This window comes from Coregonus clupeaformis, chromosome 9 (genome assembly GCF_020615455.1).
Source record: "Coregonus clupeaformis isolate EN_2021a chromosome 9, ASM2061545v1, whole genome shotgun sequence".
Taxonomy (NCBI): domain Eukaryota; kingdom Metazoa; phylum Chordata; class Actinopteri; order Salmoniformes; family Salmonidae; genus Coregonus; species Coregonus clupeaformis.
Genome location: NC_059200.1, coordinates 20,884,839 through 20,902,372, shown reverse-complemented (window position 1 = coordinate 20,902,372; position 17,534 = coordinate 20,884,839). Strand labels below are relative to the sequence as shown.

General features: G+C 43.8%; 1 protein-coding gene across 1 annotated transcript in view; it reads left to right on the top strand.

The window, feature by feature from the left end:
• Positions 1 to 2,750: 2,750 nt before the first annotated feature.
• The window catches only part of LOC121573445 (tyrosine-protein kinase JAK2), a 58,869-nt gene continuing 44,085 nt past the window's right edge, over positions 2,751 to 17,534 (top strand). Inside the window, exons 1-2 of the mRNA XM_041885448.1 lie at positions 2,751 to 2,973; positions 16,280 to 16,507. Of these exons, the coding sequence (XP_041741382.1) occupies positions 2,913 to 2,973; positions 16,280 to 16,507 (289 nt within the window). The 5' untranslated portion in view covers positions 2,751 to 2,912. The remainder of the gene's footprint in view (positions 2,974 to 16,279; positions 16,508 to 17,534) is intronic.

Below are 17,534 nucleotides of genomic sequence, written 5' to 3'. Positions count from 1 at the left end.
CAACTCCTATGTATAGCCAACTCCTATGGTAACATGGCATGACAACAATCATACAGTAGGACTTTGCAAAACAACATAAACAGATCTGGGATCAGGCTAGCCAAATGTTGATTGCTCTGCACTCTTAGAAAAAAGGGTTCTATGTGAAGGGATAGGGTTCTACCAAGAACCGGTTTGATCTGAAGACAAGGGTTCTTTGTAAGGCAAAGGGTTCTACCTAGAACTTTTAACATTCTAAGAACCGTTTTTTGGAAGAGGTTTTTTTGATGATTCTTTGGAAGGCCAGAACGATTCCTTGGAAGGCAAGAACGGTTCTACTTAGAGCCATATCATATTTCCCAGCATGCTCTATTGCAGGGTGATTTTCTGAATTGTTTGTTTTAATATCTGTATTTTTGCATGCACATTGATTGGTTGATTAATTTGATGCTACACAAAGATAAATATAAATGTTTCTAAACTAATCCAATCTGTTAGTAGTTAGTAGGACTTATTGCACTCATTACTGGGATGGTTGTTCCAGTTTAGATGATTGAGGTAGTCTCAGTATTCAATCTTCCCTACCCTGGCAGTCATTCTGAATGCAGGTTGCGGGTGATTCAAAATTCAATTTGTTGGATATCCTAACTCTGTCTGGATTCCAATAGGAATTACACATCACTTTGCAAGCCTGCATAATGTGACTTGCAGGCCTGATGTGGCCTGTAAACCAGGAGTTTCCTAACACCCCTGTGTTAGGGTATAATTAGGCCTTCAAAGAAAGGCCTTATGATATGTAATTATTGTCATAAGAATTTCATTTTAAAGGCTAAAAAGGCTGGTGGAACTGTTCAGACGGTTCTAGAATGAACCCGCCAAAGACAAAATGGTTATTGGTAGAACCCTTCATAGAGAGGGTTCTTTGTAGAACCCTTCATAGAGCAGGTTCTAGGCAGAACCCTTCATAGAGGATTCTAGGTAAAACCATATACAGGGGCTTCTATGAAGAACCCTACATAGAGGGTTCTAGGTAAAACCCTTTGCAAAGGGTTCTACCTAGCACCAAAAAGGGTTCCCCTTTTTTTCTAAGAGTGTGCCAGTCAATGCTAACCTGCCTGTCCTGTGTGTGTGCTGTTACCTGCCTGTCCTGTGTGTGTGCTGTTACCTGCCTGTCCTGTGTGTGTGCTGTTACCTGCCTGTCCTGTGTGTGTGCTGTTACCTGCCTGTCCTGTGTGTGTGCTGTTACCCTGGCCTGTTGTATTGTGCTCACCTGGGCTGTGAGGGTGTGTCCTGTGATGTCTGGTTGTCCCTCAGCCCTGTCTGCAGCCTCAGCAGCATGTTCTCCGGTCTCTCCAGTACCTGCCTGTCCTTTTCACCGTAGGGACAGCTTCTATTGACTACCTGGTACACAGATGACATACTCTCCTCACGACGGTTCACCACACTATGCTACAGAGAGCGAGCGAGAGGAGAGTATTTTAAAAACATAGACCTAATATATATACCTAATAGTACATAACAATAATACATCACTAATAGTAACCTTTCAGGTTATATGACTTGCAGCTCATCAGCTGTCGGCAGCTTCCTTCTCTTCAATCAAGCACACATACGCACACGTGTGACTCAAATAATTAGTACTGTAACCTTTCTGTGTCAACCCAGTAAACTGTGTATGTGTGTTTTTCTAACCTCAATACAGATGTGTGTGTCTGGGTATCTCCTGTAGAAAATGGCCCTCATGTTGAACTCTAGGTTTCCCACCCTTTCTTAGGGTGTCGTCCTCACATCAGATCATAGCATACTAACCTGGTGCTACACAACACAGATACAGACAATACAATCAGTCTTGATTTGAAATGGAAAGATGGAAATCAAGGTTTGCACACAATAAGATCAGATGTGATCAAATCAAAGTTTATTGGTTACATGCGCAAGATACAGGATGTAGGCTAAACATTGCAGTGAAATGCTTACTCATGGTCTCTTCTCAACAGTGCATTACACATCCACCATTACCTAAGGTGGCAATATCTGTTAATGATAATGTAATAACAATGTCCCAGTGATGTGTATAGCTGTCTGTTTAGGCTGGCTGAGTCCAGAGGACGGTGGTCACTAGATTGGGCTGGGGAAGACACTGTAATTTATGATGCAGAGACATGTTGTAAGTTTGTGTGTGTAAACTTGTGTGTGACCTGACAAAAGCTAAAGATGGGTTCCCCTTGAAGTCTGATAGTCCTGTCCAGTTGGTCTCGAATCAGCTCAGATATCTACCACTATAAAGATATAACTCAGAGACAGACACACAACTGATAACTTGGCACACAAGAATGTGTCATGACGTGTTGCCATGCATAAATTACAGTATTGTGATAATCAGATTCCCTGCGAGGCTGGTATTCACCAGATGCATTCTTTCTTTCCCTCTCATCCTAGCTAGCTAGCTACTCCATTTACTCATTCACACACACACAGATGGCTTCCACGTAAAAAGCTTAGTGGATTAACATTAGCCCTTTGTTTGCTATATAGCTAGCTAGCTGCCTAGGTTAGCTAGAAAAGCAAAGTCAGCATCTAAAACATAAGTTTCCACTCAACATTCCAGCAGTCTGAGCTGTAGCTACACGTATTTCCCCCTACCGTCTCCCTCCCTCCACTTCTCCACAACAGCTTTCCAAAGAAGTTTGAACTGAAGTCTGCACTGACATTTCCACTTAAAATCGTCCACTCTCCTCCCCTTAGCATTCGTCACTTCCGGTTCTCGTTGCGGCATTACCTTATCAGTTGTTTGTTGAATATTACATTTTACAATCGAGGTATAGACACGTATAACGCCTTACTGGCTTGTAAGGAATGTGACACGAAGGAGCCGAAATGAAGTGTGAAGCACGCGGACTGTAACGTTAGCGGTCTTGATTTCTGCAAAACTCATGTCATTGGGAACAGCGACAACCACGACATTCAAAACGGGAGCTGTTGGGCAACATTCATGTAAGTAACTGTACAGCTGCTGTCAATCGCTTATCTGTTAGCTAGCTAAATTAGCTGACAAGCTAGCTAGCTTAGTCCTCTTCACTTGCTACAAAGAGAACTGTACACCAGGCTGTTTTCAGTAAATGATTAATTAAGGAATTTCAAGTAATAAAAGGGGATTTTATTTTCTATTTCCTTTAGTGATTCACTGTGACACATAGTCTCGGAGAGCATGAACTGCATACGTGCAGAAATAGTGCCTCCTACACACTTGTCACAGAGTTTTCAAACACAGCGGCGCAGTCCCGATACTTATGGAGAAACGCGTCGCGAAGCTGACAGACCTTGGCTGGGTTTCCCAAAAGCATCGTAGCACCTAAGATCATCCATTGAAACTAAATGGACTAAAGATGATCTTAGTACTACGATGCTTTTGGGAAACCCAGCCCAGGGGTGTATTCATTACTGAAACCGTTAACGTTTAAGAACCAAACGGAACGAAACGGGGAGTCACCTCACTGAGGAGGTATAATAAGAACAGGATAATATGTCCAACCATTCTTTTCAAGGTAATCTACTCACGTTTACATGAAGTCAAGAGCTCTGCTGTCTGGCTACTGAGTAGCAACCTAGAGGTGCCAAAAGCCCTGAGCTTGGTTTCCCAAAAGCATCTTAAATATGCGCTATGCAGATGTATTTGTCACATGCACTGAATACAACAGGTGAACCTTACCGTGAAATGCTTACTTCTGAGCCCTTAAACAACAATGCAGTTCATGAAGTAGAGTTAAGAAAATATTTACTAAATAAACTAAAGTATATAATAAAATAACAATAACGAGGCTATATACAGGGGGTACCAGTACAGAGTCAATTTGCGGGGGTACAGGTTGGTCGAGGTAATGTGTACATGTAGGTAGGTGTAAAGTTGACTATGCATAGATAATAGACAGAGAACAGGAAGCATAGAACAGATCTACCGCTTCTAAGACTTGTGTTCAATGAGAATTACGTATATATATATATATATATATATATATATATATATATATACATACATACATACATACATACATACATACATACATACATACATACATACATACATACATACATACAGTACCAGTCAAAAGTTTGGACACACCTACTCATTCAAGGGTTTTTCTTTGTTTTTACAATTTTTTACATTGTAGAATAATAGTGAAGACATCAAAACTATGAAATAACACATTTGGAATCATGTAGTAACCAAAAAAGTGTTAAACAAATTCTGTTCTTCTTATTGGTGCCTTTAAACCAGAAAATTCCAGAAAATGATGTCATGGCTTTAGAAGCTTCTGATAGGCTTATTGACATCATCTGAGTCAATTGGAGGTGTACTTGTGGATGTATTTCAAGGCCTACCTTCAAACTCAGTGCCTCTTTGCTTGACATCATGAGAAAATCAAAAGATATAAGCCAAGACCTCAGAAAACAAATTGTAGACCTCCACAAGTCTGGTTCATGCTTGGGAGCAATTTCCAAACGCCTGAAGGTACCACGTTCATCTGTACAAACAATAGTACGCAAGTATAAACACCATGGGACCATGCAGCCGTCATACCGCTCAGGAAGGAGACACGTTCTGTCTCCTAGAGATGAACGTACTTTGGTGCGAAAAGTGAAATAATCTGTCTGTAAACAATTGTTGGAAAAATTACTTGTGTCATGCACAAAGTAGATGTCCTAACCGACTTGCCAAAACTATAGTTCGTTAACAAGAACTTTGTGGAGTGGTTGAAAAACAAGTTTTAATGACTCCAACCTAAGTGTATGTAAACTTCCGACTTCAACTGTATTCATTCCCCTTGGCGTTTTTCCTATTTTGTTGCATTACAACCTGTAATTTAAATTGATTTTTATTTGGTTTTCATGTAATAGACATACACAAAATAGTCCAAATTGGTGAAGTGAAATGACAAAAATAACTTATTTCAAAAAATTCTAAAAAAATAAATAACGGAAAAGTGGTGCGTGCATATGTATTCACCCCCTTTGCTATGAAGCCCCTAAATAAGATCTGGTGCAACCAATTACCTTCAGAAGTCACTTAATTAGTTAAATGAAGTCCACCTGTGTGCAATCTAAGTGTCACATGATCTCAGTATATATACACCTGTTCAGTGGTCCTATGTAGCTCAGCTGGTAGAGCACGGCGCTTGTAACGCCAGGGTAATGGGTTCGATCCCCGGGACCACCCATACACAAAAATGTATGCACGCATGACTGTAAGTCGCTTTGGATAAAAGCGTCTGCTAAATGGCATATTATTATATTATATTATTATTCTGAAAGGCCCCAGAGTCTGCAACACCGCTAAGCAAGGGGCACCACCAAGCAAGCGGGCACCACGAAGACCAAGGAGCTCTCCAAACAGGTCAGGGACAAAGTTGTGGAGAAGTACAGATCAGGGTTGGGTCATAAAAAAATATCAGAAACTTTGAACAGGGCATTAATCAGAGAGGCAACAAAGAGACCAACGATAACCCTGAAGGAGCTGCAAAGCTCCACAGCGGAGATTAGAGTATCTGTCCATAGGACCACTTTAAGCCGTACACTCCACAGAGCTGGGCTTTATGGAAGAGTGGCCAGAAAAAGACATTGCTTAAAGAAAAAAATAAGCAAACACGTTTGGTGTTCACCAAAAGGCATGTGGGAGACTCCCCCAAACATATGGAAGAAGGTACTCTGGTCAGATGAGACTAAAATTGAGCTTTTTGGCCATCAAGGAAAACGCTATGTCTGGCGCAAACTCAACACCTCTCATCACCCCGAGAACACCATCCCCACAGTGAAGAATGGTGGTGGCAGCATGCTGGGGGGATGTTTTTCTTCGGCAGGGACTGGGAAACTGGTCAGAATTGAAGGATGATGGATGGCGCTAAATACAGGGAAATTCTTGAGGGAAACCTGTTTCCGTCTTCCAGAGATTTGAGACTGGGACGGAGGTTCACCTTCCAGCAGGACAATGACCCTAAGCATACTGCTAAAGCAACACTCGAGTGGTTTAAGGGGAAACATTTAAATGTCTTGGAATGGCCTAGTCAAAGCCCAGACCTCAATCCAATTGAGAATATGTGGTATGACTTAAAGATTGCTGTACACCAGCGGAGCCCATCCAGCTTGAAGGAGCTGGAGCAGTTTTGCCTTGAAGAACAGTGGCTAGATGTGCCAAGATTATAGAAACATACCCCAAGATACTTGCAGCTGTAATTGCTGCAAAAGGTGGCTCTACAAAGTATTGACTTTGGGGGGTTATGCACACTCAAGTTTTCTGTTTTTTTGTCTTATTTCTTGTTTGTTTCACAAGAAAAAATATTTTGCATCTTCAAAGTTGTAGGCATGTTATGTAAATCAAATGATACAAACCCCCCAAAAATCCATTTTAATTCCAGGTTGTAAGGCAACAAAATAGGAAGAATGCCAAGGGGGGTGAATACTTTCGCAAGCCACTGTAGATGTGTGTGTGTATATATATATCACACATTTATATGTGAATGTGGTCGGGTCTCCCAAAAAGTTACATATTGTAGCTTTAAGGCTATGTTCATTTTTAGCATCATTAAATCTCTGAGCTGTTTCCCAAAACCATCGTTACTAAAGTTGCTCTTGAAAACGCTTGTTATTTAACAACCAAGTCGGACCACTCCTAGAACAGCTAAGTACGTCATTAGATGCTTTTTTTGACCTTCCGCATCACTTATACACAATCTCCACTAAGCACAAAATCAAGATGTTTATCTATCTTTCTGTGACTTCTGATAACTTCAGAATGAATGTGACAGTGACTACAAATACAGTTGGCCATTTCTTTGCATAACAAGTGAAGGGTATAAAGGTGCTTCCAATGAAAACCGAGATTACTGTGTTAAAAGATAAATACAGTAAAGACTACATAGACCTATTTGAATGATTCAACTGAGTTTTAGTTAGCTATTTGTACGCTACTCTGACATTTATGCCTCTATAGCCTATTTCATGATGTTTAACGTGCGCAGTGATGTGCCGAACTTGATTTAGTGCATTGTTATAGGGTAAGCATTAGAATAACCCGCCTCAATATTTGTAGCCATACATGATAATACAGTGGGGGAAAAAAGTATTTAGTCAGCCACCAATTGTGCAAGTTCTCCCACTTAAAAAGATGAGAGAGGCCTGTCGTTTTCATCATAGGTACACGTCAACTATGACAGACAAAATGAGATTTTTTTTCTCCAGAAAATCACATTGTAGCATTTTTAATGAATTTATTTGCAAATTATGGTGGAAAATAAGTATTTGGTCACCTACAAACAAGCAAGATTTCTGGCTCTCACAGACCTGTAACTTCTTCTTTAAGAGGCTCCTCTGTCCTCCACTCGTTACCTGTATTAATGGCACCTGTTTGAACTTGTTATCAGTATAAAAGACACCTGTCCACAACCTCAAACAGTCACACTCCAAACTCCACTATGGCCAAGACCAAAGAGCTGTCAAAGGACACCAGAAACAAAATTGTAGACCTGCACCAGGCTGGGAAGACTGAATCTGCAATAGGTAAGCAGCTTGGTTTGAAGAAATCAACTATGGGAGCAATTATTAGGAAATGGAAGACAAACAAGACCACTGATAATCTCCCTCGATCTGGGGCTCCACGCAAGATCTCACCCTGTGGGGTCAAAATGATCACAAGAACGGTGAGCAAAAATCCCAGAACCACACGGGGGGACCTAGTGAATGACCTGCAGAGAGCTGGGACCAAAGTAACAAAGCCTACCATCATCAGTAACACACTACGCCGCCAGGGACTCAAATCCTGCAGTGCCAGACGTGTCCCCCTGCTTAAGCCAGTACATGTCCAGGCCTGTCTGAAGTTTGCTAGAGTGCATTTGGATGATCCAGAAGAGGATTGGGAGAATGTCATATGGTCAGATGAAACCAAAATATAACTTTTTGGTAAAAACTCAACTCGTCGTGTTTGGAGGACAAAGAATGCTGAGTTGCATCCAAAGAACACCATACCTACTGTGAAGCATGGAGGTGGAAACATCATGCTTTGGGGCTGTTTTTCTGCAAAGGGACCAGGACGACTGATCCGTGTAAAGGAAAGAATGAATGGGGCCATGTATCGTGAGATTTTGAGTGAAAACCTCCTTCCATCAGCAAGGGCATTGAAGATGAAACGTGGCTGGGTCTTTCAGCATGACAATGATCCCAAACACACCGCCGGGCAACGAAGGAGTGGCTTCGTAAGAAGCATTTCAAGGTCCTGGAGTGGCCTAGCCAGTCTCCAGATCTCAACCCCATAGAAAATCTTTGGAGGGAGTTGAAAGTCCGTGTTGCCCAGCGACAGCCCCAAAACATCACTGCTCTAGAGGATATCTGCATGGAGGAATGGGCCAAAATACCAGCAACAGTGTGTGAAAACCTTGTGAAGACTTACAGAAAACGTTTGACCTGTGTCATTGCCAACAAAGGGTATATAACAAAGTATTGAGAAACTTTTGTTATTGACCAAATACTTATTTTCCACCATAATTTGCAAATAAATTCATTAAAAATCCTACAATGTGATTTTCTGGATTTTTTTTCTCATTTTGTCTGTCATAGTTGACGTGTACCTATGATGAAAATTACAGGCCTCTCTCATCTTTTTAAGTGGGAGAACTTGCACAATTGGTGGCTGACTAAATACTTTTTTTCCCCAGAGAGAAATATGCTTTTTGTGCGTATGGAAAACTTCTGGGATCTTTTATTTCAGCTCATGAAACATGTGACCAACACTTTACATGTTGTGTTTATATTTTTGTTCAGTGTATTTGCAGCTTTCAGTTTCTATTCAAGTATGATGATCAAGTGTCCACTCATTGGTCACCATTCTCACTTCACCCCTATACAGCAAATAATACAACTAGTTGAGTGCCAGTCCTTCGTATCTCTCACACAGGAAGTCTGGTGGTCTGATTGGCTTTGTTGCATTGCGTGAGCTGGCATAGAGGACCCACAGTATTTGTTGAACGAAACAAACTGGATTAGCTGTGTGAGGGGATTATCCCAGGTAGCAGACCTGATAACCACAGGTCAACTTGGAGCTGCTATTTCTCCTGCATGGCAGAAGTAGACTAATCAGCCCCCTACCCCACGTCCCACCTGTTAACTAAAAGCCTTGTCTGCAAACTAACGTGCTGTCAATGTTCCTCTCCCATAATGCAGCATGATTAGGGGGCTTCCCCTCACCTCGCCCCTATAGCTTCCTGTGTGTAGTATAGTGCCCACAAATTCAAATCTTGACCTCAAAGCCAGTTCCACTGGGTTTTTTCAGTCTTCCCCTCTAATCATGGACTGGTGGGTGCAATTCATTATCAGGTAGAACAGAACCAGCAGTAGTCTGGACGTCGTAGGGTAAGACCTGAATACCCCCTCAACCTAACCATGGAACATTCTGTCAATGTTTCTCTGCCATAATGCGCTGTGATTGACCGGATTGTGGAGTTGGCAGGGGGCCTTGCTAGTTGCTACCACCTCACCTCACCCCTACAGCAGCCTGTGAAGGAAGGTGGGTCAGCAGCGTCCTCATTGTCGCGTGCTGCCTGTCATCTTTACGCAAGCTTTTCGTATTTACAACATCCTGCTCATTAATTCCGGTGTCCGTTGGTAGAGCTCTTGTGTGAATATGCCTCGGATGCAGTGCGTGAGGCTCCTTTTGACATTACGTCGGTGACAGGACAGAGGACGGGAGCATTTTGTAGGAGTTGTGGACCCAGTAGAGTAGATATAGCGAGCCTTGTGACATCAAGGCAGAGTGGACAGGGCTGGACAGCCTACAGGACACAGTCTGGCTGCAGTGATAGTGGTTGGCCCCAGCTTCCCCCAAAGCCCTGATAAGCCTGGGAACAAGTAGGTTAACTCTCTCTGCCTGTGGGCCGATGACAGCGAAACACCACTGACAAACCAGGGGGTACGTACATAATTGTGTGTGTGATCTAAACGAGGGAAGTGGGTGGTTTAAGGGATTCTCAGGGAGAACCCCATGCCAGCATGGTTTTAGAGTCTCACCAAAACAGAGACTGTGGAAGGAACACTGAGCTGAACAAGTCTGTGGCTGTGGCCCAACTGGCTCCTTATTCCCAATAGGGCTATTGTCAAAAAGTAGTGCCCTATATAGGGAATATGGTGCCATTCGGGACGCACCCTTTGACTAACTTCTCCCAGCTTTAGGAGTTCAAACAGCTGTCGAAATAGATTTAGACAAGCTCATGATAATTGTTAATGTGTGAGACTGAACAACAACATAATGTGGCGTCAGTTCCCTTTTCAATTTTGCTTCACTTAGAGGAAGGTCATGTTCAGCTCTGCCTGGGCTACTATCTACGTGACGGGAGCTGTGCATGCTGAACGTTAAAGAGCAACGGTAAGAGTTCTAATGGAGGAAGTGGCAAAGTGCTGCACTTCTGCGTAAATAGTCACAGTCAGGGTTAGGCTGTATGTTACAGGCCAACCTACTGTTATGTTCACGTCCTTTGTTCCTGCCGTCATTCTGCAGTGAAGAACTGAAGCACAATAACAAACTAGTGTGGGATGCAATGAGGGCCTGAAACATGTTTAGTTTTCACTGCTGGTTTATATGGACCTTGTTTAGCCTGCATCTGGTTGGCATCTTTATTGCTCATGAAACGTAATATGCTAGCAGGCATAATGGCAGTAAGCACCCGAGTGCAATGAGTGGTTTCATTAATTTCATTTGATTTATTTAGCAAGGATAGTCCACTCAGTAACAATTGCCACTGTTTTCCAGGGAGTCCTGGGTTCCAATGAAAACATACACATTTAATAAAAATGTGTCTAGATATAAACACAGCATACCCACAGCTAAACAACACAGCATACCCACAGCTAAACAACACAGCATACAGTAGCACACAGAACCTACTCAGTAGCACACAGAACCTACTCAGTAGCACACAGAACCTACTCAGTAGCACACAGAACCTACTCAGTAGCACACAGAACCTACTCAGTAGCACACAGAACCTACTCAGTAGCACACAGAACCTACTCAGTAGCACACAGAACCTACTCAGTAGCACACAGAACCTACTCAGTAGCACACATAACCTACTCAGTAGCACACAGAACCTACTCAGTAGCACACAGAACCTACTCAGTAGCACACAGAACCTACTCAGTAGCACACAGAACCTACTCAGTAGCACACAGAACCTACCCATGCAGATCTCCTCTAGAGCAGTGATGTTTTGGGGCTGTCGCTGGGCAACACAGACTTTCAACTCCCTCCAAAGATTTTCTATGGGGTTGAGATCTGGAGACTGGCTAGGCCACTCCAGGACCTTGAAATGCTTCTTACGGAGCCACTCCTTCGTTGCCCGGGCGGTGTGTTTGGGATCATTGTCAATGCCCTTGCTGATGGAAGGTTTTCACTCAAAATCTCACGATACATGGTCCCATTAATTCTTTCCTTTACACCAATATAAAATATATTTTGATTTATTTAACACTTTTTTTTTGGTTACTACATGATTCCATATGTGTTATTTCACAGTTTTGATGTCTTCACGATTCTTCTACAATGTAGAAAATAGTAAAAAATAAAGAAAAACCCTTGAATGAGTAGGTGTGTCCAAACCTTTTGACTGGTGCTGTATAACCTACTGTGTGTGTACTAACCTTTGGTTCCATGTTATAATGGGAGTAGATCTATCTGTTGTTTAGAGGTGATTTAAGGGGTTGTTGCAATTCACTAATTTCTTTACGGTTGCAGTGACCAGTTAGATGTTTCACATGGTGGAGCAAAGATGATACAAAAATACAATTTCAGACCCTGTAATTACGCCAACAATTATGATAACCATAATGTATAATAACCATACATTTATAATAAGATGTATTGATAAACAGTGATAAAAAAGCAATCCATGAGAGAGCGGAAATGAGGCAGAGAGTATATGATCCACCAACTATATCAGAGTGACGATGCCAAGCCTACCGTTTTACATGATTATACTGTCTCTCTGGTGCTGTTACTCATGTTAAATGAGATATTTCCCAGTACTTTTCTAACCCTCAGCTTTGGGCTGACAACAGCTTCCCTATCAATCAGGTTTCAACCTGAGGTAGGTGGTTGTCGCTGACTCTGATGCTGCCTAGCTTTGCAATCTCGCTACCTGCAGATAATTGTTTTTTGCTTCTCTACATGGCATCTAGAAGTCATCGAGCAAATTCCGATGAGATGCCACTAAAATAAATCAATAAAGAATGCAAAAAGTACACCCTAATTAGGCTACGTTTTAGTATCTAGAACATTCCCTGGCCTGGTTTTGTTATTCAGATCTCTATCATAATGCTTTCCTAATTGCAATCGCCGCCTGAGGCTGTCTGGTCTTGCTCAGTTCAATGGTGTGTGATAGACATAATGTGCTGGCCTGGCTGGCCATTTATCACAGATAAGGCCTAATTCCAGAGGGCTGCTGATGCTAACTGGACGTGTCCGGCCATCCCAGCAGTACTGTCTGAGCTCTGCCAGGCGAGGCCAGCTCACATGGGCCTGTCCCCTGTACTGTTCTGTACGAATCTCAGCTAGCCACCCTCAAATCAGGCCTGTCGTTGAACAAAGACTCCAAAACAAGACCCTTGGCTCCAGACATATTGTGGTTTGCCATCCCAAGAGCAGCACTGTCAGCTTAGATGTGACGATTGCACCCTCCCCTGCATTTAACTCAGGAAGACAACTGGACAACTTGTCCTCTTTCTGGTTTTGATTGGCCTTAATACACCAAGTGCAACAGATGTGTACAATCAGTAACTGTCTTGATTGGAAGATTTTAAGTGTCTTATTCATTTTTGTTTTGGTTATACAGGGCCAGTATGGTATTAATCTACTGACCCTACAGTATATCTAGGGTGCATCTCCAATGGCACCCTATTCCCTATATAGTGCACTACTTTTGACCCTATGGGGCCCTATACAGAGATTATCCTGATTTAGGATACAGTCAGTCACCCGCCTATACCACAGACGGACGCCACCTATGCCACAGACGGACACCAAAGTACCATGACACATTTTTACTGGAATGTTGGTATATGATGACTTGTTCCTCATACATGCTAGTATTTTACTTCCCTGGTCAGTGTGCCTTGTGACATAGTAATCTGATGCTTGCAGACAGTTTCAGAAGTGATGTAGGAGCTGAAGTAAGTCAGACTCTCACACTAGAACACCCTGGACACGAGTCAGCTTTGACCTTTTGGTTTCAGAACATCACCCATCTCTAGCTGCTAACTCTGATTGAGGATCTAACTCTTTACATACTTTATCGATTCACATGTCAACAGTCTGCAGGCCTAACCCTTGTTTAGACAGTGATTCACAGCCCTTGGCAGTTTATATTGATATTGCAGGGATTTTTCTGTCATTTTTGGGGGGGTCAGCTAATTCCAAACAGTGAGAGAATTTCTATAATTTGTGATGGACAAACACTTTCCAGTGTAAACTTAAGACTTAAACCAGATAGGAAGTATGTAGAAAAAAGAGAATGGACCTAGATACAGAGCATTCGGAAAGTATTAAGACCCCTTAACGTTTTCCACATTTTGTTACGTTACAGCCATATTCTAAATTGATTAAAGAAATAATAATAATCCTCAGCAATCTACACACAATAAAAAAACGGAAATATCACATTTACATAAGAATTCAGACCCTTTACTCAGTACTTTGTTGAAGCACCTTTGGCTGCGATTACAGCCTCGAGTCTTCTTGGGTATGACTCTACAAGCTTGTCACACCTGTATTTGGGGAGTTTCCCCATTCTTCTCTGCAGATCCTCTCAAGCTCTGTCAGGTTGAATGGGGAGCGTCGCTGCACAGCTATTTTCAGATCTCTCCAGAGATGTTCGATTGGGTTCAAGTCTGGACATTCAGAGACTTATCGCGAAGGCACTCCTGCGTTGTCTTGGCTGTGTGCTTGGGGTTGTTGTCCTTTTGGAAGGTGACCTTCACCCCAGTCTGAGGTCCTGAGTGCTCTGGAGCAGGTTTTCATCAAGGATCTCTCTGTACTTTGCTCCGATAATCTTTCCCTTGATCCTGACTAGTCTCCCAATCCCTGCCGCTGAAAAACATAAAAATCAAATTTTATTTGCCACATGCACCCAATACAACAGGTGTAGACCTTACAGTGAAATGCTTACTAACAAGCCCTTAACCAACAATGCAATTTAAAGAAAAATAAGTGTTAAGTAAAGAAATAGATAAGTAAAAAATTAAAAAGAATTAAAGAGCAGCAGTCAAATAAAATAACAGTAGGGAGGCTATATACAGGGGGTACCAGTACAGAGTCAATGTGCGGGGGCACCGGTTAGTCGAGGTAATTGAGGTAATATGTACATGTGGGTAGAGTTAAAGTGACTATGCATAGATAATAAACAGAGTGTAGCAGCAGCGTAAAAGAGGGGGTGGGGTGGGGGAACAATGCAAATAGTCTGGGTAGCCAAGATTAGCTGTTCAGGAGTCTTATGGCTTGGGGGGTAGAAGCTGTTAAGAAGCCTTTTGGACCTAGACTTGGCGCTCCGGTACCGCCTACCATGCGGTAGCAGAGAGAACATGCCATGACTAGGGTGGCTGGAGTCTTTGACAATTTCTAGGGCCTTCCTCTGACACCGCCTGGTATAGAGGTCCTGGATGGCAGGAAGCTTGGCCCCAGTGATGTACTGGGCTGTACGCACTACCCTCTGTAGTGCCTTGCGGTCGGAGGCCGAGCAGTTGCCATACCAGGCGGTGATGCAACCAGTCAGGATGCTCTCGATGGTGCAGCTGTATAACTTTTTGAGGATCTGAGGACCCATGCCAAATCTTTTCAGTCTCCTGAGGGGGAATCGGCTTTGTCATGCCCTCTTCACTGTCTTGGTGTGTTTGGACCATGATAGTTTGTTGGGGATTTGGACACCAAGGAACTTGAAGCTCTCAACCTGTTCCAAAATATTTATCTCAGCTCCATGGAGAAATTTGTAGAATTGCAGAAAATTGGCTTAAAATTGTCTGTACATCGCCAAGATGGGGGGCCTCTAAAATCTTCTCTAAAATGTAGCCACGTCGACGGGCCGGGCTGACTGTGCCAATTGCCACACCCCCCTGCCACGCCCACCACCTAAACCCCTTTTTCATCCAGACAAACCCCTAGTTTATAAATTGTTCTATTCTCAGCAAAGGCTATAACTAACTGTAAACAATACAGAGCAGTTATTGTTTATAGCTCTCTAATGACACGAGTCATAATCATGACACTCAACTGACTGCTAACTGACTCCCCCCTCACCCCCCCCCTCTCTCTCTCTCTCTCTCTCTCTTCTCTCTGTCTCCCCTCCCCCTTCTCTCTCTCTCTATCCTCCCTCCTCTCTCTCTCTCTCTCTCTCTCTCTCTCTCTCTCTCTCTCTCTCTCTCTCTCTCTCTCTCTCTCTCTCTCTCTCTCTCTCTCTCTCTCTCTCTCTCTCTCTCTCTCTCTCTCTCTCTCTCTCTCTTCTCTCTGTCTCCCCTCCCCCTTCTCTCTCTATCCTCCCCCTTCTCTCTCTATCCTCCCCCTTCTCTCTCTATCCTCCCTCCTCTCTCTCTATCCTCCCTCTTCTCTTTTGCTCCCTCCTCTTCTTTCTCTCCCTCCCCCTTCCTCCCTCCTCTCTCTCTATCCTCCCTCCTCTCTCTCTATCCTCCCTCCTCTCTCTCTATCCTCCCTCCTCTCTCTCTATCCTCCCTCCTCTCTCTCTATCCTCCCTCCCTCCTCTCTCTCTATCCTCCCTCCTCTCTCTCTATCCTCCCTCTCTCTCTATCCTCCCTCCTCTCTCTCTATCCTCCCCCCTCTCTCTCTATCCTCCCTCCTCTCTCTCTATCCTCCCTCCTCTCTCTCTATCCTCCCTCCTCTCTCTCTATCCTCCCTCCTCTCTCTCTATCCTCCCTCCTCTCTCTCTATCCTCCCTCCTCTCTCTCTATCCTCCCTCCTCTCTCTCTATCCTCCCTCCTCTCTCTCTATCCTCCCTCCTCTCTCTCTATCCTCCCTCCTCTCTCTCTATCCTCCCTCCTCTCTCTCTATCCTCCCTCCTCTCTCTCTATCCTCCCTCCTCTCTCTCTATCCTTCCTCCTCTCTCTCTCTCTCTCTCTCTCTCTCTCTCTATCCTCCCTCCTCTCTCTCTATCCTCCCTCCTCTCTCTCTATCCTCCCTCCTCTCCCTCCCTCCTCTCTCCTCTTCTTTCTCTCCCTTTCCTCCTCTGTCTTCCCCTCTCCATCTCTCAATGCATTGCAGTGATGGACATGGAGTCTACAGTATGTCCCTCGTCCAATCAGAACGGCTGCAACCTGAACCCACTTCCTGTCTCCGAGACCAAACAGGAACAGGAAGTAGCTCCTCCTCCATGTCTGAGGGTGCACCTGTACCACCTGGGCCAGGGCGGAGCCAACAGCCAAGACCTCACCTACCCTGCAGGGGACTATGTGGCTGAGGAGCTGTGCATCGACGCGGCCAAGGCATGCGGTGAGTGACACAAATAAAGAAGGGAATGTGTGTCTGTTTTTCTGCTCCAAAGGTGAATATTTAATAAAGAAAAATGTTGAGTGGAACTTCAGCCATAAACAGGGACTGACGCATACTGCATCAGGTTAGTAGTGCTTAGTTTGGGAACGAGATAATATACATGCTTTTTTACCCTCTTAGTGCTTGTTTGAGGTATTTAAGTGTGGGCAGGTTTATTGAAGTGTGGGCAGGTTTATTGAAGTGTGGGCAGGTTTATTGAAGTGTGGGCAGGTTTATTGAAGTGTGGGCAGGTTTATTGAAGTGTGGGCAGGTTTATTGAAGTGTGGGCAGGTTTATTGAAGTGTGGGCAGGTTTATTGAAGTGTGGGAAGGTTTATTGAAGTGTGGGCAGGTTTGTGAGACTTTGCCAGTTTGTTCACTGTGCTCCCCTGTCTCTGACTTTAACTCTAAAGCATCAGCTCTGGCCTTTGACCAAACCCCTTCAGCGCTTGTTTCGTTAGCCTTAACGTTCGGATAAAACACATTAGGTATTGTTTGGTTAGCGTTTGGCTAGAACACTTACCTAATTGTTTCGTTAGCTTTAGCATTTGGCTAAAACAATTAGTGATTGTTTCTGAGTGGTTCAGGTTTGTGCCGGGTTCATTCGTTCACTGAAAGCTTAGGCCACAGCATAGCGCTACACCACTAAACAAAGACACGCACGTCTCACGCACACACACACACACACCCTCCCCACACCCATTTCCTTGTTTGTGACTGCTGTTGACACAACAGGGCCCAGAAGCCACCGCCCGCAGACTTCAGAGCCCTGGAGTGTCTGCTTGGTGATCAGACCATCCAGATCCACACACACCAGGGTTTCCGTTAGGAAAATGTGACGCCGGATAACGTGACCCCGAACATTTTAATATGCCGGCCATTTGAGAAATGTACCGGACCCATGCATTGGGTGTGTAGCCCATTAGGGCGTCCACCCACGGTGCTCAGAATGTCCACCCACGGTGCTCAGAATGTCCACCCACGGTGCT